The sequence below is a fragment of the Anneissia japonica genome, unplaced genomic scaffold, assembly GCF_011630105.1.
Source record: "Anneissia japonica isolate Jap-2015-1 unplaced genomic scaffold, ASM1163010v1 scaffold496_len188431_cov159, whole genome shotgun sequence".
NCBI lineage: Eukaryota > Metazoa > Echinodermata > Crinoidea > Comatulida > Comatulidae > Anneissia > Anneissia japonica.
Window position 1 is genome coordinate 109,800 of NW_022710991.1, and position 26,950 is coordinate 136,749.

Genomic DNA, 26,950 nt, shown 5'->3' on the forward strand with positions numbered 1-26,950 from the left:
TCACAACCTTTGCAATCGAAACGACCCCGACAACGAAAGTAGCCAACCCAAAAATTGGACAAAGGACGTACTAAATGAAATTTAGTTTGTTATAATGATGCGAGGATAAATTCCTCGTAAACGTAGATTCTACAATAGCTTTTATTACAGAAAAATGTAGAGATTTTGACTGTTTTCTAAGTAAGAAGGATAAAGATGTCTAGGTAAGTACCGAGAATTGAACGAACTCGTTTCTTCTACCAGTACCAGCCTACACTACAGTACTTCCTACGCCTAGCTAGGCCTCGCTAGGCTATGCTTGCACCGTGACCATGCAGCATGGACAGCCTAACTGCGGTAACTAGGCTGGGCCTACTAAGTGCTGGCGTACTCGATAGTTGACAAGCCAGTCACATCCTACTAGAATAGAAGGTTGACAGTACTGTTGGTCTATGTACTGCACTGTCATTCGCCTATTATTTGTACATTTTTACTTTTTGGTACTTAAAAAAAAGCATTTTATTTAATAATATTTTTTACTTTACTAATTTAGCCTAGGCCTAGCCTAACTACAAATTTAATATTAGGCCTAGTCTAGGGGGTAGGCTAATAGGGGTAGCGGATTAAAACGGCAATAATCAAAATGGCGTTAACCAAAATGCCATTTTGGTTAAAATGCCAATGCAGATTAAACTGACAATAGGCTAGACCAAAACAGCAAAGGAACAAATATCAATGAAGCGCCGCCGGGCACAGGACCCTAATTTATAATTTTCCGAATCGTCTTGAAATTGGCTTGATTGTCTATAGGCAAATTGAATATTCGGCTCTTTTTCCCATTTTTTAATTTTTTTTTTTAATCCATGGTGAATTGTTTAGATGCCTTATTTTGTTTGTATTTTAAAGTGTTATTTATTGGAATGTTTACTGCTTTTATATTGTTTTCCCTTAATCCTTTTATTATTGAAGTACTGGACAGAAGTAGGCTTATGTTGTTATTATAAGTGGTTTTAGCCTCATTTTTTCGTCATTTTAATGTTTTTTTTATATATTTAATTTTTTACCGTATTTAATTGTTGTTCTTTTTTATGTATATAATTGGTTTTATGTAGGAATGGAAGTAAGTTTTACTTCTTAAAGAAAACTTTCAGGCCATCCATGCATCATCTTTTATTGTTGTAGTTGTGTATCCTGCCTTGTGCGAATATGAAAGTGTTGCCATTTTGGTTCATTGCGGTTTTACTTATTGCCTTGTTGCCGTTTTGGTCATTGCCATTTTTACTTGAAAATGTTTTGACTAGAAAATGGCCTAGGCCTAATTATCAAATTTTATCATGCAAGTACAGTAAACAGAATTTCGTCTATTAAAGACTTTTTACTTTGTTAAAAATTGGATGAAAATTGAATTTCTTTGTATTTTATGATGTGTTAATATTATTAAAACCTAATATTAACAAAAAATAAGATAAGTTTATCGTTTTTGTATTTCCAGTGGTTTTATTAAGCCTACAGTACTTTTAGTTGTTAACTAGTAGGTAGGCCGAAGCACACGCTTATTATTTTTATATTCCTTTGATGAATTGAGTTGACTAAAAACATACAATTAATATGTTTTCATTTGTACATTGTTACCAAAACAATTTTACACCCACCATGGTATATTACTGCATTATAGGCTTCTATCTAGATCGATGGTACTGTAGAGGCCAGTCTATAATGGCCTTCGCTGGTATACATCCCTCGTGCTAAAATGTAGGCTTGGAAATAAGTTAGCGCATACCATGTATCCTATACCACCTTCTACAGTACCTTTTTTTTTAGATTTCTTAAGCCTTTGCTGTTGTGTCCCTCGGTGTGTATCTTTCTTCACAATCTAAGAAGTACTGTACTGTACTAATTATATGTAACCTGGTGTGTCCGTCCACAGAGGGCGTGTCTATCATTAAATATTCACTGGTTCAACAATGTTTCTACTCACTTTTTGAAGTTCTGAACTTTTTGTTTTTATAGCCAAGAAACCTCAGCTACTAAGGTTTATGGAATAACATCTCCAATAAGCTTGGCAGGACCAAAACCAGAAGACTTAAAGCTCACCTCAGATTTGGTGGAATCCATGAAACCTCATGGAGTCTTCGAAGATGACACAGAGTTGGCACACAGGTAAGTAGCCTATTATTTACCGTGCATATTGTAAGTGTACAGTTGTACACTTACAATACAGTACCTTGATGTTTGTATCTTTATAATATTATTGGATCCTATATTTTGTGAAGTAGAAACAATTCTCCTCTGATCCTGTGAAAATGGGTGTTAGCAGCTTTGTGTGTGTGTGTCCACAAGCTAATTAACTGTAAACTGGGTACACATTTGTACAAGTTTAGGTAGTGCTGGGCATGCCATTAGCCAGCTTCCTAAAAATATTTGGCTTTTTTTTTTTTTTTTTGGCTCTTATTATTATTATTTTTTTTTTTTGCTTGTAACATGCATCCTTACCTCTTAAAGGCAAGCTGTGAGTTATGATCTAGAGGGCTTTGCCAGATGGAGACATACATTTTCTGAAATGTTTATTATCATCTTTAACTATCATCCATGCTGTAATTTACCAGAAAACGTTTATTTTTTTTTATCTATACATTATGTTTTTTAGGTTGTTTTTTTCATTGTTAATAAGTGCCTGAGCATGAGAGAGTATATACAAATTTTATGAATAAAGGAATTTAATAAATAAGTAACATAATACCAATAAAATATTAAAATATTAAATTGAACTACTTATCTCTACGTACTTTGCTCTGTGAGAGCTCCGGTTTTAATTATTGCTTTGTATCCTTATATTTACTAGGGTGGAGGTACTTCTGACGTTGGACACGATGGTTAAGCAATGGATTAAAGACATAAGTCTGAAGAAGAATATGCCCCCTAGTGTAGCAGAGCATGTTGGAGGCAAGATCTACACATTTGGATCTTACAGGCTTGGAGTGCATACTAAAGGTAAATTGTTATTTTTGTTTTGATATTTTATGGATGTTGTCTTATAAGCATCTAATAATACCAGCTTCAGAATCATAATACAGCATTGTCTTCTAGAGTATTTATTACTGTATTTCTGTAGTTCTACAGGTTGCCAGATAGTCGACAGGCTTCACTCTAAACACAGCCACCTTACAGCCAAATTTTTTACAATTTTGACCAAAATTCAGGCAAATTTTATTTGGATTAGCAGATAATTGATTTAAAACAACAAATGTTAAGTACCGTATGTGCAATGTTCAATCTGCTTTTAAACCACTATATACAGGTATTGTGCAATCTTGCTTGTAAGACTAAAATATGTACTTGTACACTAGTACAGTACTGGAGAATAAGCTTTTGCTTGTTGTTAGTAACTCTCAGGCAATTAACTGACTTTTCACAAATTTAGCCACATTCGATCAAATGTAATTATTCCAAGACTTTCACATTCTGCCAAGCAAATAATTTATTATATGGCCAGATTTAAGGAACAGCCTGGTACAGTAGTTCAAATAATTACCGTACAAATAAATTTAAGGAATAACTACCCCGTATATGTACAGATAGTTTAGTGTTAACAGTTTATTAATGCTGTTTAGTAGAAATAATGTAGCTATCTCGATGCTGTGGTTAAAAGATAGTTAGTCTGTTTGAATTAAGGAGTAATCATCAGTACCGTGGTCTGAGCATTGAGGTATTATTGAGAGGAGATCACTCAGCAACAGATCTCTTTGATGCGACAAACCAATATTTTCCCCGCTTTTGGATCGTGCACGGGCGCACTACCTCATTATTAAAATTTGGCAACGACATGCTTTCATACGCTTCAACACAGCAGTTGTGCAATAAACCGTTTGATTTAAAAATTAAATTCATTAAATATCTTTAAAATTAACAATGTTCCCCTGATTGGATTTTTTTCGCACTTTTTAGTATGTTATTTGTGTATTTTACGAACAAATTTCGCATAATATTTTTGTTACAATTACTTCTGTATTCATTATGATTTTGTCTAAAGATCGATTGGTTCGTCTATAAAGCTAAGTCAGCGTAAAACTGAAAATTGCTCTGACTCTGGATTGTATGTACAGTATGTCTTCATGATCACATTTTGGTGTGACCCAGTATATCTACTGTATCATTGATATTTTGTATTTTCCTCTTATGAAGATTTTTTTTGTAAAGAAAATTATACACTTAAAATGTTTAGTTACACATAATAAATTGCAACCTGCGTTTTCTTTGGCTTCACTTTCTTTGGCTTCACTTGCTTGAACAGGCCATTTAAACCCCTTTACTGCATACATACATACTTACTGCATATATTGTCTGGTGCCACCATTGGTGGTTGTTGTGGCACTTAGCTATCATCTCAATTGTGAAATGTAAGAGTAAATCCAGTTGGAGGAATGATGGGAATGTTAAGCTAAAGATAGAAACAGACAAAAAAAAAAAAAAAAAAAAAAAATGGTGTGCCCATGCCTATGATACAGTAAAAGGAATTGAGGAATTAAAAATTCAACAATCTCTTAATTGTACTGTTACTCAAGTGAATTGCCAACACAGAAAGTGTAGGTGAGTTAAAAGTAGCCACAAAAACATGTGTCAAGCTGTAGAGACTTTTTTTTTACAGGTTGTTGTGGTTTAAACTGTTGTGAATATAGTATAATTATATGATATGTTTTTTTCAGGAGGTGATATTGATGCCCTGTGTGTTTCACCACGTCATATAGATAGAGAAGATTTCTTCAATTCTTTCCTTGAAATCATCAAAAACCGACCAGAAGCTAAAGATATAAGGGTTTGTCCACATTTTTGTTTAATAATGGAATATAGTTCATTATACTACAGTAGTAGCCCAAGACTGAGCATGCATTTAAAGTCAACAAAAAAGTCTTAGGAAAAATTATTTTTATGGTATGTAAAATCTTATTTGATGTTGACAGTACAACTTGGATTTAGTGTGAAGCACCCAAAACATCGAATGGAGTTTTACATTAATGAGTAGCAAAACAGCAATCGTTTTACCCTATTAACTGCAATGTTATTTGCATGGATTCACAATATTTATGAATAGAATAACAACACTTGTTTTGGCCATTATTTGATCATGTTTTCATTTGGAAGTCACTTCAAATGAATACTTCACAGTGATAGGCCTACCCTTACCACACTGAGATACTATGAAAATTCAAACTCTCTAAATTACGAATTTTCTCAATTACAAACTGTTCGGACGAGGGGTACGTAATTGGGAGATGTTACTGTAATGCTTTTTAAACAATTATAACTTCAATATTTCTGGGAGTTTTATGCATTAATTCTTTAGTTTTTTTATTAGGTATTATCATTTAAACTATACAATCAGAAGACCTCACTGAAATGTAATTATTTATTTACTGCTTTAGTTTATGTTGTGTTTTTATAAATATTTCTATTGAGTCTAAAATATTATTTTCTTTTAGGCTGTTGAAGAAGCATTTGTGCCAGTAATCAAATTAATATTTGATGGAATAGAGGTACAGTATGAAACTGTGATTTTTTTTTATTTTGCTAAAATAATAATTATTATAATATCACATAATTTATGTGTTTGTTTACCTTTCCACCATTTTGTCTTTAGATGGATATCTTGTTCGCCAGGCTTGCTCTTCCAGTAATCCCAGATGATCTGGACTTAACTGATGATACTCTTCTCAAGAATCTTGATCAAAGATGTGTTCGAAGTCTCAACGGTAGGCTTCAACCCTTTTCCCTACCCCCGCCCAAAAAAAAAAAAAAAAAAGATTATATTACCCTCTGCCATGCTTTGAATTTAGATTTTGCCTCAGAGTATTAACTCTGGAAATATGGATATGTATGGATAATGCTGGTTTCTATAATTTGGCCTAGTTCAGCAACAGTCGTTTCAAAGAAGACTGAATTAATAGTATACCAATTCATGAACATTAAACTTGTTCTGATGTGAATCCCTAAAAGTAAATGTGTAATTTTTGACATTTTGTAGAAGTAAACTTTTCAAGACATTAAAAGGGTGTTTGAAGAAATGATCGAGAATACCTAATAAAATACAGACCTTTAATATTGAAAAGTAGAGAAATTGAGTATTAATACCACTTTTTCGCCTAGTTTCTTATTATTCAAAAATGTGTATCTTATTAACCCAATGTCTTAGGCTTAAAATATTCAATTTCTACAACATATTTTTTGCATTCTGAAGCCTAATTTTAAGTTATCAATGCAGGAACGAACGTGGTCAATGCCTAAATTACAGGTAGAAATGTAAATCTCTAAAAAAAAATCTCTTAAAAAATATTTTCATTGCATGAGCAACTTAAATGCAAACCATTTTTCTTTTTTGTTTTTTCTAGGTTCTCGTGTGACTGATGAAATTTTGAATTTGGTACCTAACAAGGAAAGTTTCAAAATAGCTCTAAGAGCCATCAAACTCTGGGCGAAACGTAAGTAGAGTAGTAATTTATTAAAATTTGGGTTATTTAATAGATCACTAATATTTTCAATTGTTATTATTATTTTTAATTTTTTTTATTGTTGTTTACATGTAATTCAGTTTTTAACTGCAGTGCTATTATATTTTTTTTCTAAATTGTTGAAACAAAATATACCATATAATAATATATAATAAATCATAGCGTTTAAAAACATTTATAGTATTAAATGAAATGATATTTTTGTTATTATTTTAACTTGTGTAAATTGTTTGTGTTTTTTGACAGGTCATGGTGTGTATTCAAATGCTCTTGGGTTTTTAGGAGGTGTATCATGGGCCATGTTGGTAGCCAGGACCTGCCAGCTGTACCCTAATGCAGCTGCAGCAACTATTGTACATAAATTCTTCCTTGTCTTCACAAAATGGTAAACAAACTATACATTGTTTTTAATGTTTGTTATTCATTGATTCAACATTTTCCTACAATACCATACAATGATGATTAACTGAAAATATGAAGTTTTCCTGAAATGACATAATAGCTATTTTGTAATTTTTTAGTCATTTAAAAAATGTTAATGTAGTTTAACTATTTTTTTTATTCCCTTACGCTATTGCAGCATTTGGTGCTATTTTGCATTTTGGTCTTGAGGTCAGGGTTCAAACCGTTCTGTTAATTTTGCTTATGTCCTTGGGCAAGACACTTTACTTCTGTTTGTCTCTCTCAACACATGAGGACAAAGCGTACTTGCTAAGGAGCTGGGAAGGTTGGCCTTTGTGCCTGTTGCCACTCCATGAATCCAATTATTAGGGGTAATAACGCAACATCAGAACATTAATATTAAACAACCATTGCCAACTTGGTTAACTTGGCTCAGTATGTGTAGTATTGAAATGTATTGCTGGCTAGCACATGTTGCCCTTTAAAGCCCCAAACCATTGCATATTGCATACTTGAAGCATGGGAAGAAAATTTTTGATAGATTTTATCTATGTCCAGTGTTATAGGTATGGTGGTTGGCACTGGATGGTGGTATCCACCACTGCAAAATTCCACCAGCATTTAGGCCAGCACAAAATTGAAAGAGAGAACATTTGAGAAATTAAGAAATCCAAAAAATGCTACTATATATGTTTAATTAATATTTTGTTAAAAGATAAAATAATTTCCCTTTATAAAAAAAAAAAAATTTAAAAAAAATTATTCACAATTTTGTATTGTTTTGTTTAGGAAATGGCCTCAACCAGTGTTTTTGAAACAACCCCTCCAGGAAAATGAACTCAACTTCCAAGTGTGGGATCCTAGGGTAAGTGCAGAAAATATGTACTTAAAACCCTTTCGTTTTCACAGCCCTAATGTTAAGTTAATGTTTAAATAAATAGAAATTAAAATAAGCCAATTCTTACTTTGAACTGCACGTGTCTGTATCAAGTCAATCGACATAAAGAAACATACACGCAAAATAGGTTTATGTCGATTGACATTGATTGACCATGGATGTTCAGACCTTGGATTGGCTTATTGAAAAAAAGGCAATTGGGCAGGTATTGTTCACCTTTTATCAAGGGCTTAGTCAGCGAGCCGTATGGCCGTCATTTGGACGGCCACTTTACCATGACGGCTTGGACGGCTTGGCCTACTCAGCTCGGCCTAGCCTAGTTGGGTCTATTCTACTCCATATTTTGGACAGCCTATTTCGTTTTTCTGGCTAAACCCCTGCCTCTTATTTACTTGATACAAGAGCTGTGGATAATCACCAAAAAGGACATTTGCCTGTGCCGAATACTAGGTATTATAACATTTACCATACTCAATTTAATGGGATATAAAATGTATTATTAGGAGGATACAAGGTAGGTGATTTGATGGATAAGTAAATAGGAAGATATGCTGTACATGCAATGAGTATGGTATGAAATTTACTCTTCATGAGATAATAATCAAAAATAAAAGATGCTTTACTTCCTTAAGGTCCTGATTTGAAGGACATTAAAATCAGCTCTATCTATCTGTAATCATTTATACCGTGCTATTTCCAACTATACCGTGCTATTTCCAACAGATTCATAGTGCCGAGTGTCAAATTCAATGTAAAAACAAAAGTACTAAACTAAACAAGTACTGTTCCTGAAACTAAACATAGTTGGCTGGGCTCACTCTAACATATTTTTTTGTTTAGCCAATTGGCTAAAGTCAACAATTTTTTTTTAACCAATTAAAGCTTTCTTTAGTCAAAATTTGACAAAAATTGTTAAATATCATTAGCCAAAACTTGCTGACAGGACATGGTGTCCAACATGTTTGACAGTGGAGTCCGAACCAAGGGGTCGAGGCAACACTACCCTAGGGGTCCTACAGTATTTTTCTCTCCCAAAAATGCCAATCCAAAGTAGTTTTTGCCCATGGCGATTTGGTGATCGGTTAGCGTGAGTCCAGCTTGGCCGTAGATTCCGAGGAGCTCATTTGTTCAGCTGGTAGTTTTCTTGCTGATTAGTGACAATAACCCTCCCCCCACCCACCCAGTGGCCGCTAAAACACCACTCACTAAGCTCATAAAGAGTGTTACATGTATAAAGCATCATTCTATCCTGTAAGTATCGAGTGTACCTACTGAAAGGAAAAAAATTCTTGTCTACTCTTTACAGTTGTTTTGTTTTCTTTAGTAATTGAACATTACAAGTTTGTAAATTTACATTTTCTTGGACTGTGAGTGCTCATTCTTTTGCATCACTTGTTTGTACTTTATCTGTGTATGATTTATGTAAACAATTATTTGATGCAATAAAGCGAATAAAGGAATTTGAGTGTTTTTTTGGGGTTTTTTTTTTGTCAACAGATCAATGTGACAGATCGTTTTCATTTGATGCCGATCATAACCCCAGCATACCCCCAACAGAACTCCACGTACAATGTGACCCAATCCACCAAGACAGTCATGGAACAAGAACTTAAGAAGAGTAAGTCTGAACTGTGTGTGCCATGTCATGTTTTAGAGATAGAAAGAATTGTTTTATTGATACACTTAAAGATGCATCTAATATGAATTTTTATAACACACCTAAATAAATCCCAGTCATTTGATTGGTTGATTTCATACCATGTTTTGTTTCATTTCATACAATCTTTTGTATTTTTTCTGACTTTTCTGGAAGGTTAAATCATGAAATAATGTCACATAACCTATAACTATAAGCCTACTTCTTGCTGTACTTGTCTTAGCGGTGTGCAATATATCAGAAATATTGTTTATACAGGGAGTTGTTATAATTTACTGTAAAGTATTTTAATAGCGTAGATGATACCTTAAAAACTTGCTCAAGTTTGCACAAAATCTATGCGGAATTTGGCCCTTATTTTCCGAAATGCCCAGATGGATTTCTAGCCTAGGCTATAGGCCTAGTCTAGGGCCAAAATTTTGCGCAGAGGATAGGCCCAGGCTAGGCCAGACTAGGCCGAACCGATTCAAGCTTTTATAGTGGGACACTTGCTTGGAAGATGATCAAATGGCAAGGATCTATTTAGGTGTGTTATAAAACAGATAATGAATGTTTTGTATTCGTGCAATGGAAAGAATATTTTCATGATTTGAAAGATAGACTGTTCCATCCAACTCGGCTTCGACTCTTTGAATGAAACAGTCAATCTTTCAACTCATGAAAATATTCTTTCCATTGCACGAATAAATATTCATTATTTGTATAATATTTCCTCTTTTAAGCTCTGTCCACACTATGAAATTGTATGTGACAACTGTGTGAAGTGCACATATATGGGCATGATGATGTCATATTACATCCATATATGGGCATGATGATGTCATATTACATCCATATATGGGCATGATGATGGCATATTACATCCATATATGGGCATGATGATGTCATATTTCATCCATATATGGGCATGATGATGTTATATTACATCCATATATGGGCATATCACATTTATTTGTAACCAAAATTTTCATAGTCTGGATAGATGAAAGTTGACATGGAATTGTTTTTATAGCTACTGTTTTTGAATCTGTAATCAGTATGGCATTTGTGCACACAGTACATATACTAATACCGTACTCGCGCGAATAAGCGCCACGTTTGAATAAGCGCCCCTCTCGAATTACCGCCCCTCCAAACGTGAAAATTTCCTTAAGCGCCCCGTTTGAATAAGCGCCCCCTTCTAATTTGAATAAGCGCCCCTCATAAGATTTTCTTTTTAGCAAGTCAATAATCCAATCAATACTGGGACTGTGGTTGTTGGTATGATTTGAGCTGTAGAGTGGAAACACATTCTTCTTCAGTCAATATCAAAATGAGGATATTTCTCTTGCAAATTCCCATCTAGTTTTCAAGAAAAAATACAATGATCCTGCCATCCTGCTAATCTCAATTGTCCGATGGCCAACAAGCTAACCACTAGCATCTGCTATTTTGCTGTTATGTAAATATTCACGATTATATTTTCTAACCACCATGCGTGATGTCCTTATATAATCTTTTTTCATTCAAAAAGTGTCTTTTGAATTTAAAAATTTTCCATAAGAACTCCTCGATTTTCATCTATTTCCATAAGCTCCCCCTCAATTTCCATTCTGTTTTCATAAGTGCCCCGTTTAAATAAGCGCCCCGTTTGAATAAGTGCCCTCAGAAAGTGCAAAAAATATTTTAAGAATTGTGGTATTATAATGTTATTGATAAGATTTTGTGTTCTGTGCTCTTATTATTTTCTTATTGATGTCATTCTGTCAATTTAAAAGCTGTAAATTGAAATGATTTTATCAACTCAATGTGTAATATTAATAATGTTATAAGGTTATTATTTTGTTTATAGATATTTTTAACATTTGTTCCATATAATGGTCATTTTGTACCTGAATAAATAGTGGAAGACTGTGTACAAGTTATAACTTAAAAAATAACTATAAAAAAAATAGCTACATGATTGATTACAGTTAATACTTTTTCTTTGTGGAAAGTTATATTTTTAGATAAATATGTTTGTGATAATTATTGCAATTCCATTATTCCAGGTTTGGAGGTAACAGAGGAAATCGTTAAAGGAAAGTTGCCCTGGGATAAATTGTTTGAGCCTACTAACTTTTTCCATCAGTACAAGTAAGTATTTTTATTTATTTCATTTTTCATTTTTGTTAATAAAATTAAGTGAAAAATGGTGTAGATGCTTGATTTAACACATCTGTGTAACTCTTCTCAGTATTAATACTGGTATTTGTTTTGTTTTGCAGACATTACATTGTATTGAGTGCAAGTGCAGGCTCAGAAAAAGATCATTTAAAATGGTAAGAAAATCAGCCATTTATTTGTTTATACTCCCCTCTAATAATCTTTTTTTTTGTTCTCAATGTAATAAACACTGGGAATATGGGCTGGGTCCCTTGCGGACCCACAGCAAGCGCAGTGCAGCGCCACTTCATTTAAACTAAACATACAAAGGATACACAGGTCCTTAAATTGCTTAACTCTCCTGAAAGGGTTATTCGAGGAGCTGAACGTTTATAAAAGACCCGAATTCAATACTCGGCTGCAGAACCAGGTCTCGAACCTTGGCCCTGACGTGCAAGAGGCAAGAACCATACCAATCAGCCAAACGCTCAGCCCAATTTTAGTGGGAATTCTACCAGAAATACGAAATTTGCTGGGTAGGAGGAAGGAGAGAGTGGTATATAACACAACCTCCCCATTTGCAGTTAAAATTCACATTTTAAACATTGAACTCATTACAACCTCTATATTTGCTAACACTTGTTATAGAGTAGTCAATTATAACCAAGGGATATGATACGATTGAAATCACTACAACAAGAAATATAATTGCTTTTTTTATTTTAGGGTTGGACTTGTTGAATCAAAAATTAGGATACTGATTGGTAATCTTGAGAGGAATCCTGTTATCAAACTAGCCCATGTTAATCCGAAGTCATACGCCCCACAAAACACGGAAGAGAAGTAAGGTTTTTTCTTATTTATTTTGTATATTTTGAGTATATATGAGTTGAAAAACCCTCAAAAGTCAAAAATTGAATAGTTTATTTAAGTGGATCAAATATGGATTCAACACTAAGCGCAAGCTCAGTGGTCTAGCGGTTAAGACACCAGGCTAATTATCTTGAGGTCGTGGGTTCAATACCCACCCAAATCACTTGCAAGGCCAATTTTAATTGAAAGACTGTATACATCTGTTAGTGTTTTAATTAAAATTTGCAGTCTTTCTAGATTTCACCACATAAGATATTCTTAAATTAAACTTGGAGCCCTGATCAGTATGTTCTCCACATGGACCATTTTGTTAATTTATCAAGCTACATCTAACATTGTTTAAAGTAATTTTGTATAAACAGTTGTGACCTTGCATTTTTTGCATCCATCCATCCATCTATTTAAATATTAGTAAACATACCCAATTAACCATACACCGTTCTGCTAAGCACAACCTCTTTGATATTGCTGCTTAGGTCCTACAAAACGACTGTAAAAACATACGCAAGCACTGCACGCAAGTGTTTTTGGGAAACGTGTGTTTGTGAGACATGCATATTCCTGGCCATGTTCTGATTGTCAGTAGTTAAGTTAACACTCCTGAAATGTCCATTGTGTCACTCTCATGTAGAGTATATCCAGAACTCCAGTCATTTCACATTCAATCCAGACATGTGTTTTGATTAAACCAGTGTAAATAAGTTCAAACAATGTAGTTTATGTTTTAAGGCTATTTTGAAACTGATGTATAATGTGTAATCATTTCCTAACTATTATTTTTTGTCTTTTTTTTCTTAGAACTGACCAGTTTGTGTCCATGTGGTTTATTGGGCTAGAATTTGCTCAGATTGACCCAAGCACTAATGTCAATCTAACGTTTGACATCCAGAATTTTGTAGATACAGTGCATCGACAAGCTCTCAACATTAAACTGTTTGAAGAGGGAATGAAAATTGAAGCAAAGCATGTTAGGAGGTGAATATCGTATTTCATTCAATTTTAATCACACAGTAACTCTTTGCAGAGTATATCAACATACAAGTCTTTTGGTACTTTCATTTGAAACTCAGATGCCTAAACATACTTAAGAAAAAAGTTTGCTCTTAAGATAAACAACTGATGATAAGTTTCCTATCACAATAACTCATGTAAAATGGGGCATGTTACGGCAAAATGGCTAAGTTGTAGCAAAAATCGAAATTCAAATTATTGGTATTTTCAGATACATAAGCAGGGGTCCCAAGTCTCTCGGAACTCGCGGGAGTCTCCCGGACAACCTTCCACACTCCTGCAAACAAGCAAAAATCTCCCAGAAATAACCCATCTCCCACAAATTCACTAATATTTGCATGTTTTAAATAGTTTATTATCAATCGTTTCATGGAAGTCAGCGCTGATGGGTATCGCTGTATGCAGTCATATATAAAATTAAATTTGTTAAAGTCATAACCACTGCAGATCAGTAGAGGATTCAAAGGGAGGTCCTAATTTTTTCCAAGTTATAAAAAAATGGGGAGAAAGAAAATTTATATGCTAAAATTTATGTCAGAGAGTGGCAAAGGTGGGGCTGACCCTCCCTTCCCCACCCCTATTTTGATTTCTTGAATCAGTGCCACTGTTAACTAGATCTCTCCCGGAAATTACTTCTTCCAACTTGGGACCCCTGCCTAAGTATGTGATCTTTAAAATGATGGGTCATTCATTGAAATTGGACATTTCAAGCCTAAATTATTGGAAAAGAAAAGTTTAGCACTCTTAGAGTCAAGATAAACATGATTTGTGCATACATTGTTTAATAGAATTAACTATCAACTTAACTTTAAATAAATGATTTGTTAACCACTTGCAGAACTAATACTTTGGGTCATGATTAATAAGACATTGAACGGTTGATTTCTAGTGAAAAAAAAAATTGGAATTTTTAGGAAATTTTTTGAGCTCCCATATTTTATAGATCATTTACTCAATACTGGCCTATGTGACAACTTAACCATATCGCCATGACATGCCTCAAATAATATAAAAATGTACATTTTTTAAAATACAAATATTTTGCTTTATAACTTTTAGTGTAATAATTGTAATTCTATTGTAATATAATTGTCGATACAATTTTATTGCATTGCAGAAAGCAATTAAGCCAGTATTTACCTCCAGAACTGGTGAAGAGCAAAAAGAAAATTTCCCATGGGAATGAAAACCTTAAACCATCATTTATACTGGAACAGACTGGAACAATCCAAGCTGTTCCCAAAATTCCAGAAGCAGCTAAGAAACCTGCTAACATGTCGGAGGAGGAGTTTTTGTATGGCAAAGAGCTTGAAGTGAATGCCGACTCAAATGCCTCTACGAGTGTTTCTACTCCTGAATTTGAAAATTCAGAAATAGGTGTTGTTTCAAGTAGTTCTTCTCTTGAAGCTGAGGTTGAAAGCAAGGATCCAAGCCTTGAAATTCCAAATCATGACCAAAATGAGGTAACTACAATTTATTTTTAGTGTATTCGAAAAAGGCATAATAATGATAAAGGTAGCATGACTTTCTGTTGAATATTGCTGAATAAAATCTTATTGTCTTGATGTGTAAAATGAAATTATGTGATTAATTACTTTTAAATGATTTTCACAGCTTTTTTATTTCAAATTTTTACCATTTCAACTGTTTTTAAGTGTATATATTCCGAGCAAAGAATTTCCTTTTAAAGGATGAAATAAAGCGAGCAAAGAGTCATATAAGTCAACCCATCATCTCTGACTGATACAGTGTCTGCTTTTGATAAAATATCAAACAAATAAATTTTGATACAGACGAGATTGATAATAAAGGAACAATTTATGAACGAGTTAAAGAACCAGTGTCTGCAAATTTCCCCAAAAATGACATTTTTTTGGAAAATATGCATACACATTACTTTAATTTTCATAAACCAGTCATTTTTTCGTCATAAATACATGTTTTACGATTAATGATAAAAAAAGGGAGAAATAATGCGCCTGCGAAGCGACTGTCTCAGCTATGCTGTGCTTCGACGATAGGCCTAGCTTAGATCGAATCTGCTGTGCTTCGACGATAGGCCTAGCTTAGATCGGATCCGCTGTGCTTCGACGATAGGCCAGGCTTAGATCAGATCCGTTTAAAAGCTACTGACATGTAAACAAACATAGTGCAGCTGGCTGGCCGGGTAATCGCTCCATACCTTCAGAGTATAATATCAAGTTCTGGACAATAATTTCAATGTTGTAAGTATTGATTATGCTCTTCTATAATTGTAAATACATTTATGTGGTATTTGTGGTATACTAGCCTCGATGATAACGAGTCTTTTTTTGATGCAAGTATATCCTGTGTGTGTGTGTGTGACAAAGGCATAGTAGGGCTAGGCCTCAGCTTACACTACTACAGTACGTACCTTTGCTGGGCGAGCTCGGCCAAGGTTGTTTAGGAATTTTTGTGTGGGTTGTGGCCTGCCAACACTCGTGCTTATAGATTTTACCAAGTTTAAAATGTACTGCTATTTTGGCAGATGGATGGACAAACATAAAAACAAAAAAAAACAAGAAAATAGTATACCAATCATGTAGGTAGGCCCATCTTCAGGTGTTGTGGATTTAGTAAACACATGTGTGTCTGTCTCTTATACACATCTAGATGTGTATAAGAGACAGATAGTATACCAATCATGTAGGTAGGCCCATCTTCAGGTGTTGTGGATTTAGTAAACACATGTGTGTATGCATGGGGTATAAACAAATTCTGTAAATACATGGCACTGTACATTATGCATATGCAATGTAGGCAAAGATTATTGATGTTGGAAATTCTTTTTACTGTCAATATCCCATCTTTAAACTAATTAACTATATTTACAATGTGTGTACTGTAATATATGCTTTATGGAGTAATAATTCAGAATAAGAGACAAGATTCAGTATATATTTTCAGTTCATATTTTATAATATTGTATAAACTTTTAATATGATAAACATACAGTTCAGTACATAGTAGTTACAAGAATATTGATACTTTTTAATTTCAGACAATGGCAGTCTACTGTACGTTTTTTGATGAGATGCAGCTGTCATTGTCCAGAACCATGAAGCAGGATTTTCGACAGCTTGCAGAATTGGAACCAGAAGAGCTGAATAATCAAACCGCCATCACAGCTACTGTCCATTTACTTATTAGAGGCACCAGTATCTGATTAGGGGGATAGATGGATTATTCCCTCATTTTGCGTTTAGAGGATTCGGGATGAATTTCCGTCTCCAACAGGTACATATTAAGGGTTTCATCTTAATGTATAATAAAGCTATATAGTGTAACATTGATATTATTTAATAATCAAGTATTGTGCGTGCACATATCGTGAAATCTACTTCTTCTAGTCATGTATCAGTTGTGCGCATTTGTACTTGCCATAGCTAACTTAAAGTGAAGTGCATATTATATAATATTGTTAATAACCAGTAGTAATAGTTTTACAGTGATTACGTCTTGACTGTTTTTACAACAGTTTTATAACAGTTTAGTTCAGGTTTTGTTCAGAGCTGGACACGATTGCCAGTTCGTCTGTTGCTACTGAATAAATCATCAACCAATCAGTTATATTTTGTTTACATTACTTTGTTGATGTCCTTTTGTATTATACATTCTTTGTTGACGGAGGTGCCCTAGTGTGTGTTGTATAGGCCTTGCCTACTTTACATTGACATTTCATCCTTGAACATTGCACTTCTGAATCTGGAGCAGCATTATCTACCGTATTTCTGATATCTGGACAAACCTGATGTTACACTATACAAATCAAGGCTAATGTAGCAGCTGGAAGCTGATTACATACAGTATTCAGCCTCATTGTTATTTTACCAGTCAGAACCATTTTTACATTCATCATTATAATCCACTGTTACAAGAGTACCTTTTTGTTTAGCAAATTATTTACCTCTTCTTTAGACAAGCAAAACTCCGGGACCGATATTGTAACACTATTTTTCAAAATCGGAATTTATTTCCCCATAAACATATGTAGCACATGCCGACTATACAGTATAAACAAAAACAAGTCATTTTAGGCCTTGTTTACAGTCATTGTTCTGAAAATCTGGACTCAAAATTACCAAATCCTCCATAGGTGGTGGGTGTACCTTTGCAATGGTTTGTTGAATTCATCAGAGATCATTTGCTTTCATTTCATTTTTCCTGTAGATGATATTGCTATCAATAATAATCATAACCTTTATTTCTCTAATCAACATTTGGCTACTAACACCTTCTCTGCAGACCAGTTATCCAAGGTTTTGTTGAAGCGCTTGTACTACCTGATGAAGAAAAACAATTCATATTCATGACTTATTGCATGTAATAAAGAACTTTGGTAAACTAATGTTTAATTTATCCACCATTATATTTTGTATATCTTTTGTCAATTAGGTGGGAGGTATTGATCTGGAAAAAAAAAAACATAGAACTATAAATTTCTGTTGATATTTGATTAACAAGGGAAAATTATACGGGGTAGTACTCGACCATAAATCAATGATGCTTACATTGGGTTGTCCTCTGCATTACATTGCTGGGCTCTTCCTTAGTACATCTGCAAGTCCAAGGCTGCAAGACGATTTTGTGCTTGGAAAGGTGTATAGCTAATAAAAACAAATGATCAATCCAATTTATTCTAAATAATGGTTTGTAAATGAATGAAAAGATATCAGTGAAATATGCACAGTGAGATTTCACTGTTCCCTGATTATCTGATCTACTGTATGCACTGTTGATCAATAGTTACATTTCATAAAATTTTCATACAATTTTTTGTTTTACCACAGATTGTTGTGGAACATAACATGAAATAATTCTGATACAGTATTACACTCGCTGAAAACTTTGTCATTTACATCATAAACATTATCACAATATGGTAGCACTCAAAAATACCAGTATATCTGAAAAAGTTGTATGCATTACAGTTAAATAGGTGTTACTAGATACAGCATCAATATTTTTCTTCTAAGCCTACACTAAACTTTTAATTTGTTGTATATATACAGAACAAGTCATCTATGAATTATGTTTAGATTTCTTTTATACCTGAAATTTATGTATCTGGGAATGTTCTTGAAGAAATTAGAACTGAGTAATATCCGGTCACATGCTTTTTGCTGCTCGTAAACGGCTGGTAAAGGCCTGTCTGGATTTGCATCTTCGTTGTCTATGATTAATCTTGCTTTCATCAGAGCCACGCTGTCTTACTATATATTAAAAGGCAAAATACTGAAAAACAATAATGCTGTGAGAAGCAATGGCTGGATCTCAGTAGAGATACATGTTTGATAAGCAACAGCTAAACATGCAATTGCAACTAAACACCAGAAATAAAAATGTACACACAGTTTTACTTGACGGTCACATTTTATATTATGACAGCAATTAAGCAAAACATATGTAATTACGTTAAAATAAGGCCTGCTTTGATATAGGCTAAGTCCTATCCACCGTGCAGAAATTAGACTAGGGGGTTTGCCTTGGCCTAGAGATCTGTATGCACATATTTTAGAAAATGAAAAAGGGTCGATTTCCATACAAGTGTTTTAGTCCTTTTTCGAATCTTATCCTAGTCTTGTTAATGCTTAACCTACGGAAGGTTAGGCCTAAGCTTATAATGTATGACATAGATATGCGCTTGGTTCGCTTATCAATCATCCCAGCTAAGTCCCTTTTTATATAGGCCTAGGGGCTATCCCGCCCTACTGACTAAGCTAGGCCAGAATGAGAAGACCTACCAGAAATCCATAACTATCAGCCAGCATGGATTCGCCGCCTTTTCTTTCTTTCTGGTGGTAGTGGTATGCCTTCGGATACCATCAGTTATCTCGTCGTTGACTTTTTCTTCTTTTCCTAACAGAATCTGTAAAGAGTCATTCGAGGACGACCTCGCTTCAAGCTAGCTTTCGCTTTGCTACATCTTGCAACCGATACGGCTAGGCATAGGCCTATATCCCATGTATTTAAAACGTTGCATGTAAAGCATGGGGGATTTCCGGATTTCCTCATACAAATAGAGGCACATAACCAGAATTCAACAGAAATTATCAATCCGCGGTGATGCATGATGGGATTTATAGCGGGATTTGTCCCTTTTTACCTGTTTATAGGCTAATACACTGTATTGCAGTACCAAGTATATATTTTGTGTATAGTAAATTACCCAACAATGGTAGAATATGAAAAATTAACTCATTGAAAATTTGCAGACACTGGGTCTTTAAGATCGTCTGCTTATAGAATTTTACTTTTAATATGAAATGTAGACCCACTAAATGAAACTCTTTCAATAATTAAAGGCTCTTACTTTTTTTTCCAGAAAAATGGAACAGAAGTGTCCACATCAAATGTTAATGTAGACGACCAACCAATGGCCAGTAACAAATCTGTAAGTAACCGCTATCTGCAACATTTTTTTTTTTATAATTGCAGCATATTCGGAGAGGCTGTCTGGCAAGATCTTAGACATGTTCTTTAGAAGTCACAATAAGTGGGTTGCATATTAATGTTAATATATGATCGATTACTTACATTTGTGTCAATTGTCATTTCGATTTTTTTTTTTTACTTGGCCTTAAAAATAAATCATCTGTGGATGTGGTTTGGCACAGTGGGAAGGGTTTGGTTTCCCAACCTTGAGGTCGGGGTTTTAATCTACTCGCTGTGCATTCCAATTGTGTCCTTGGGCAAGGCACTGTATCTGCATTGCTTCTCTCCACCCAGGAGTATAAATGGGTAGCTGGTAGGGTTTAATGCCAAAATGCAAAATTATGGAATATTCCATGTTCCATAGGCGTTTAATCTAATGAGCGGGGGTAATAATGCGAAGCGCTTAAGCACTATATAAGTCTAACTTATTATTATTATATTATGTAGCAACACAACTTGTGTAATTGCTAGTTTTAATCATAATTCCAATCTCAATGTTTATTGATTATATATGTTGGTCAAATTTTATCAGTTTTTTTGGTGTAATCGTACAGACGATGCTAACTGGTAGTTAGCGAAACTGTTTACACCAAGAAAAGTAAGCATACTGTTTTTACTTTAAGGGAATTATACAAAAGTCCATATCTGATTTTGATGTGATTTCTTTGTTTTGCATTGTATGTAAAACATGTACAAAATTTTGGCATCAGAATATATATAAACGGTATTAAATGCAGATGGACAAATACAAATACTAATAGTATTAGTTGGAATACTATTTATATTATATTTGTAAAGTAAGTGATTGGAACAAGTAGGGTTAACTCATGAATAATGTTTTATATTTACAGTACGATGGTAATTGAGAAAGACCGTTTCACCAAAAAAACTTTGAACATTGCATGGGTGTGACTTTGATTTTGATGAGGTTTGCATTTTATGACACTATTACCAGTGAGGTTTTGTTAATACAGGTTAAAACCTTTAGTATTTGTTTCACTTTTGTAGAATGTATCCAAACGACCCCCATCTGATTCACCTGATTACCTGAGTACATCACCGGCCAAAAAAAGCAAAATAGAGGTAAAGTAAATGTTTGAAACTGGGTAAGTATTTCTAGAATAATTTTGAGCTTCAAATACGTGTTAATCCTGATTAATATTTTACATTTACAGTATGGTTGTAATTCAGAATGAGAATTTACGGTTACTATAGTAGAACAGAAATCTTGAACCTTAATAGGTCTTGTTTTGTTTTTGTTTAGGGCTACATTTTATGAATAAGTACTCCTGTGTTTCGGTTTCAGTTAATATACTGTATACGCTCAGAAACAGGCTAAACTCTTTATTATTTGATTTACTTTTTGTAGGAAGCATCAAAGCGACCCACATCTGATTCATCACTTGATTCACTGAGTACATCTCCTGCCAAAAAAAGCAAAATAGAGGTTATTGTTTTTTTTTTGTTTTCTTTGATGAGGTCTACATTTTATGACTAGTAGTGGGTATAATTGTGGGTTTGTGTACCCTCACCTATAATACAGGCTGAAACCTTGGATATTTGATTTTTTTTTTTCCAGCTACCAAAGCGGCCTCCATCTGATTCACTGACTACATCACCTGCTAAAGTGAGCAAACTAGAGGATGATACTGCAGTATCAAGTACACTTAAACCAGGAAACTCACAGGAAAGTACCAGTGATGCATCAAAATTGCAGGTAGGTTGTGTGACAACATCAAAGTTACAAATTTTGAGCAGAGGCAATTCAAATCGGTAAATATCATGGTAGTATATACGGAAGGTCAACAAGGTTACTTAGGTCTCATGATGTGGAAGAAAAACAAGGAGAAAAATCCATAGAAAACAACAAACTATATAGATACTGAGATACAAAGTTTTTTCATTTCATTTCATTTATTTGTCTCAAACAATTAGAATGTACATAAACAGAAACGGCAAAGAACAATCATAAAAGTACAAAAAACAGAGACAGGACACTCCAAAAGTAAAATCAATCACTGTCGATTGGAGGCCTTTTACAAGGAAAACACAATACATACAATATAAAATTCTTCAGAAAGATAAAAAATCGAAAGATAAATATTGAAATATAGAAGAATGAGTAAAAATCAATAAATGAGCAAATTTAATTTAAAAGATATTTGAGATATAAAAATATTCAGATAAGCATTAAAATTTATCTTAAAATATTTAATGTAAAAATGTCAAACAAATCATTTAAAATTGCATTGCACTTATAATATATAAAACAAGATTAATTATAATTATTAAAAAGAATGAGGTTAAAAATTTAAAATTTAAAAGTGCCAATAAGGAGAACAAAAAACAAAACAGAAATGAAGACAAGAACTACACCACTTACCAACAAGCCTAACACCTACCAGAATTTATTCAAAATGATGTAATATGGTATAGCAAACATTATTATTGCATGTCAACCAGTTTATGTATGTTTAAAAGTGTTGCAATTTTATGTCTTGCCTTTATCTGCAGAATGGATTAGAGGATCTTGCCACAGATGTCCAAACCACCTCTGAAGCTGAGAGGGTGACAGTACCAGCCCAACCATCAGATGCTGCCAACAATGGTTGTAAGTCCCCAGAACAAGTGGTAAGGGGAGGAAGTTAAATACTCTTTTTTCTTATATATTTTATCAATATTTTCTACCTTTTTAAAATCTATAAATGGCAGACAATATTATGACAGACAATATAAGAATGGATTTTAAAGCTAATGACATACTTGAATCCAAATAGTTATTAAGCTCATTATGGACAGTATATCTTTAATCTAAAGGCCTACAATGATTTATTATATATACATTTTAAAGTAAAGTTGAATAATAATATCTTTGTGCCACTTCTAATAATAATTTAGTTTATATTAATGCTAATTTGTTATTTCAAATCCAGCCAAAAGAAAAATATATTCATTATACTGTACAATAATATATAACTATTGTTGCCTTCCAGTCTACCTCTCATCCTTCTAGTCCTGATAGACCAAAAGTTGATATTTCGAAGGTAAGATTGTATGCATATTATCATGTTGAGTACAACTGTAGCTTGGTAGTTGCTAGTTTTTCAATTCCGTGGGCTGGGATTTATCAATTTCAGCTTAGAAAACTGCTTTAATTCAACAAAGGTACAGTGGGCCTAAAACAAACTACTTAAGCTCATTTATCAAACCATCTTAAGCCATGTCTTGGACAATTTCAAATGTAATCATGAATAAAAACAATTTTTTTGGTTAACCATTTTTTTTTTTACTTGCATAAAGGAATTTACTTCTACATGAGCAAAAGCTGTCATGATTTACACACACGCACTGAGAAACCAACATATATTTACTTTTATATACCCCATACATAGAGCCCAGGCATCTGATTGGTTAAAAAGTGGGTAATAACTTCAACCATCACGTAGGTTGAATGATAGTTCATAAATTCCCTAAGAAAAAAAATACACAGTGAATGATAGTACTTTTTTTTCCTTATCGCGAAGTAATCTTGAGGCCCCACATATAAGGTAATTTATGACATGCCAGACGGTAAAGGGGACTGCAACTTCAACTGCAAGAGATTGGCCCTTTCTCCACCTAGGCCTAGGAAGTAGGCCCAGGCCTACTTGTTTGGTAGTCTTTTCATTACTTTTTCTTAGGCCTTGTAGAATCTATGTATCGGGTAGATAAAACAAATATTCACTGCTCGAGATTTGGGAAATATATAAATTTATTTCCCCTGACATGATGTAAAGATGGTTGCCGCTTCCCGATTTGTATATTATTACTGAAAAAAAAGTCAAACTGGGCACACAGTCCATCTGCCATTAGTTGGCTAGTGCGATTCCATTGAGTCTGCATAGCAATGACTACCTACTCAAATTGTCACAATCGGCAGACAGCGTCGCTTTGTCAAGGGCTCTCACAGAGGATTTATGCTCATGTTCGGATAACACAGTCTGTGCCCAGCTTAGGAATACGTCATCGCAGTTATATAATTATCTTACTAGCGAGAAAACATTTCTTTGATCTTTAGTGCATGAAAGAAACATTGATAAAACAATAGAAAATATATGACACTATTTGTCAAAATTTTAGTCCTAATTTTTCTCCACAATGTCTAGTGAAGGTCTATGACAGTTCATTTAGCTTTTCAGTGCAGAGTTTTTTGGCTTATCATGCTCGCAGGTGTCCAGACTGGAATGAGATAAATCTAATCTAACTAAAATTACAAATTTAAGCTGATTTGTTTCCCTAAGCCAATTTGATAAATCCGGCCCATGATCCTAGGTTAAAAGACCAAGAATTGAACAATAAATAAACTAATTTACTTTTTCACACATTGCTGCAAAGTTTACAGAAAATTCATTTAAAGTTCATTCCCTTTTCTTAGTAGGAAGTCACAGAATTGCATATCACCCAATTCAACACACAAGTTTAGAAATAACTTGTTCTAAGGTTATTTTGTTAATGCCTACATAAATCCACATTTATGAAATAAATTTCTATCAGTATAATTTTTGTTTCTTTATTGACTGAACATTGCAGTAATTTTCAAATTGATTTATTATTTATGTTATGTTTTATATATTATGTTTGCCTATATTGAGAAATATAGTGAAATATAACTTATATATAACTGGATTATTTCCACATCTGCTGTCTTGTTTCATTGTTTTTACAGAGGGCACAAAGCAGAGAACTAAGTGATATTATGTCCCCGGTACCTCAATCAATTCCTGTCGTTAAAAACTCTATAAGACTCAACCTCTCCAAATGAAAATGCTAACAAAATTCAAGTCATGTTTCTTGTAAGTAGAAACATGGAAGTGAGCTGTTTTTAATCAGTGATTAACAATAAGGGTTATAAATTTGTAATATTTATTGTACCAGGTGGGAGATCACTTTGGTTTTTGTGGTGGGTTGAGGGCGCACTGACATGGTAGCGCTAAAAAGGAGGTTAAATCGTCATTTAATTTAAAGAGGAACCATTAAATTGACAGATGACAAAATTATTGGTGAATATCTTTTGATGTAAGCTAATACACCATGCGAAGTGCTGTCATATTTTTTAAAGACAAAGATGTTTACTTTGTAAAGCTCTGTCCAGACTATCAACTTTAATTTGACAAAAAACATGTGACATGCCTAAATATGGTCATGATGACATCATATCTTGACCATATATAGTAACATCATGACTATATATAAAACATTTTTTGTTTAAAGAAAATTTGGACAGAGTTTTTCTCGGATGCGAATTTAATTCCACATGTTATGTATCATATTAGCATAGGAGTTTTGCTATATCTAAATAAAGATACTAAATTCGTTTTGGTTCTTGCTTCATGTTGTTTATGTGTTTATGCATTTTCTTTTTGAAACTGGAAGGAAGTGAATAATAAAATCTGATGTTGTTTGTCCTAAGCAGATGCTTGATTGATTTTAAAACAAGTAAAAACATCCAGATATGTAAAATGAATAAATGATTTTAACTCAAACATGTTCTACAAACAATAACACCATGTGTGCTTCAGTCTGTGTCCAGGCAATTCTGTATCAACTCATGGAATTTTGTCTGAATTTTAAATATTTCTGAAACAAACATTGATATTATCATCATTTTCAATTCAAAAATAGAAAATTATATATGTTGGCTTTAAGTTCAATTAAAAATGATTTTTATATAATATATGTATACGATTCAACTGTACAGTTACATGGTATTAATGGGAATTTGTAAAAAAAAAAAAAAAAAAAAACTGAAACTATAGTATGGCACTTAGTACTAGTCCATAGTTCAAACCAACAATATTAATATCAATTATTGTATATTAATCTAAAAGAAATTGCTGCGAGAAAATTTTTAGTCTAGATTTTGAATAGTTTGTCTTGTGTGATTGCAATCAAAAACAAACATTTAAATATTTTAATGTTTTCTGTACAATAAATTTAAATCTCACCTAGATGCATTTATTCTTTGCGAGATCAGAAACATTACATGTACATTTGTGGGAGCGTCTGGCGCAGTGATTGTGACTCAGACTCAAAATGTTGACATAGGGTTTTCAAACCCACGCTGTGCATTTCGCTTGTGTTCTTAGGCAAGGCACTTTATGCTGGGAAGGTAAAGAGACTCATTTATGATGGAAGAGTGGTGAACCCCTCTGCGGTCTGGCATAAATGCCAAGAAGAATGAGATTGGCACTCCGACTTTTGAACTTGGAGCTCTTTTGGTAACTTTACTTTCATTTACATCTGAAAGCAGTTATTCTTCCCCATTGTAAAAAGTTACACTTTAGATACTACAGTATTTGCACTTTCCCAAAAAGTAGTTCTTATTCTTGAATTTAATGACATTTCTATGAAAAAGGTATGTCATTGGAAAATCGTATGGCCTGCCAAATTCAAATACTGTAATTTAACTGTGATGTTTGTTTATGAATATAGGTAAGTGATTATGCCCTTGCATTCACCACCATGTTCAAAGGATATAAACAAACAGAAAACAGTACAGTATGTCCAAAGACTGATGCTGGAACTTGCATTGTGCTTTGTAATAATAATGCAGTGGATCTTAACCATTAAAATGATTATTCATTTACACAGCATTTTCTTAATTTAGTGATGGTGCACTCAAACATTAAGGATAGACACATTTGAGTTACAGCTGTAATAGCTTTGTAATAATAATACTACATTTATAGCGTGCCTTGTGTATCCCACATCCCTTAGCTACTTTACATTGTCCTACCTGTATTGAATACAATTATCCCCGTTGGACGCAGTCCCACATTTTTTAGTTACTGGCTCTTGTGGGTGTTTGGGATTACAAAATTTAGATAATTATTTAAAGATCACAAGTTAGTATTGATATTATTTGTATTATGTACGTAGTAAAAAAGTAGTGTTAGTAAACCGATACCTCAGTAGTTTGTTGTTAGCATTACACTGAAGCATGAAAGCCTGTGTTACCATGTATTTACGTTATGAATGCTTTGAAAGAGAATAAAGTTTCTTATCAAA

At 33.6% G+C, this 26,950-nt stretch overlaps 1 protein-coding gene and 1 long non-coding RNA gene across 3 annotated transcripts; one reads left to right on the forward strand and one right to left on the reverse strand.

Annotated features, from left to right (window-relative positions):
- Window positions 1-7: 7 nt before the first annotated feature.
- Window positions 8-26,950, forward strand: LOC117107209 (poly(A) polymerase beta-like). The gene is made up of 22 exons (XM_033248816.1): window positions 8-203; window positions 1,990-2,139; window positions 2,822-2,970; window positions 4,683-4,792; window positions 5,457-5,510; window positions 5,615-5,726; window positions 6,363-6,452; window positions 6,729-6,867; window positions 7,674-7,749; window positions 9,280-9,400; window positions 11,470-11,554; window positions 11,686-11,739; window positions 12,290-12,406; window positions 13,235-13,411; window positions 14,565-14,910; window positions 19,794-19,862; window positions 20,912-20,986; window positions 21,273-21,350; window positions 21,483-21,620; window positions 22,418-22,534; window positions 22,897-22,947; window positions 24,609-26,950. The coding sequence occupies exons 1-22, from the start codon at window positions 196-198 to the stop codon at window positions 24,702-24,704; spliced, it is 2,412 nt and encodes an 803-aa protein (XP_033104707.1). The 5' UTR covers window positions 8-195; the 3' UTR covers window positions 24,705-26,950.
- On the reverse strand, window positions 16,321-19,458 carry LOC117107211. 2 transcript variants are annotated; one of them, XR_004445204.1, is made up of 4 exons: window positions 19,213-19,458; window positions 18,521-18,703; window positions 17,980-18,075; window positions 16,321-17,751 (listed from the first exon to the last, which is right to left on the reverse strand). It is a non-coding gene; the product is annotated as an uncharacterized LOC117107211 (long non-coding RNA). The 2 variants fall into 2 exon arrangements; XR_004445205.1 differs by having other exon boundaries at window positions 16,346-17,751; window positions 18,521-18,681; window positions 19,213-19,449.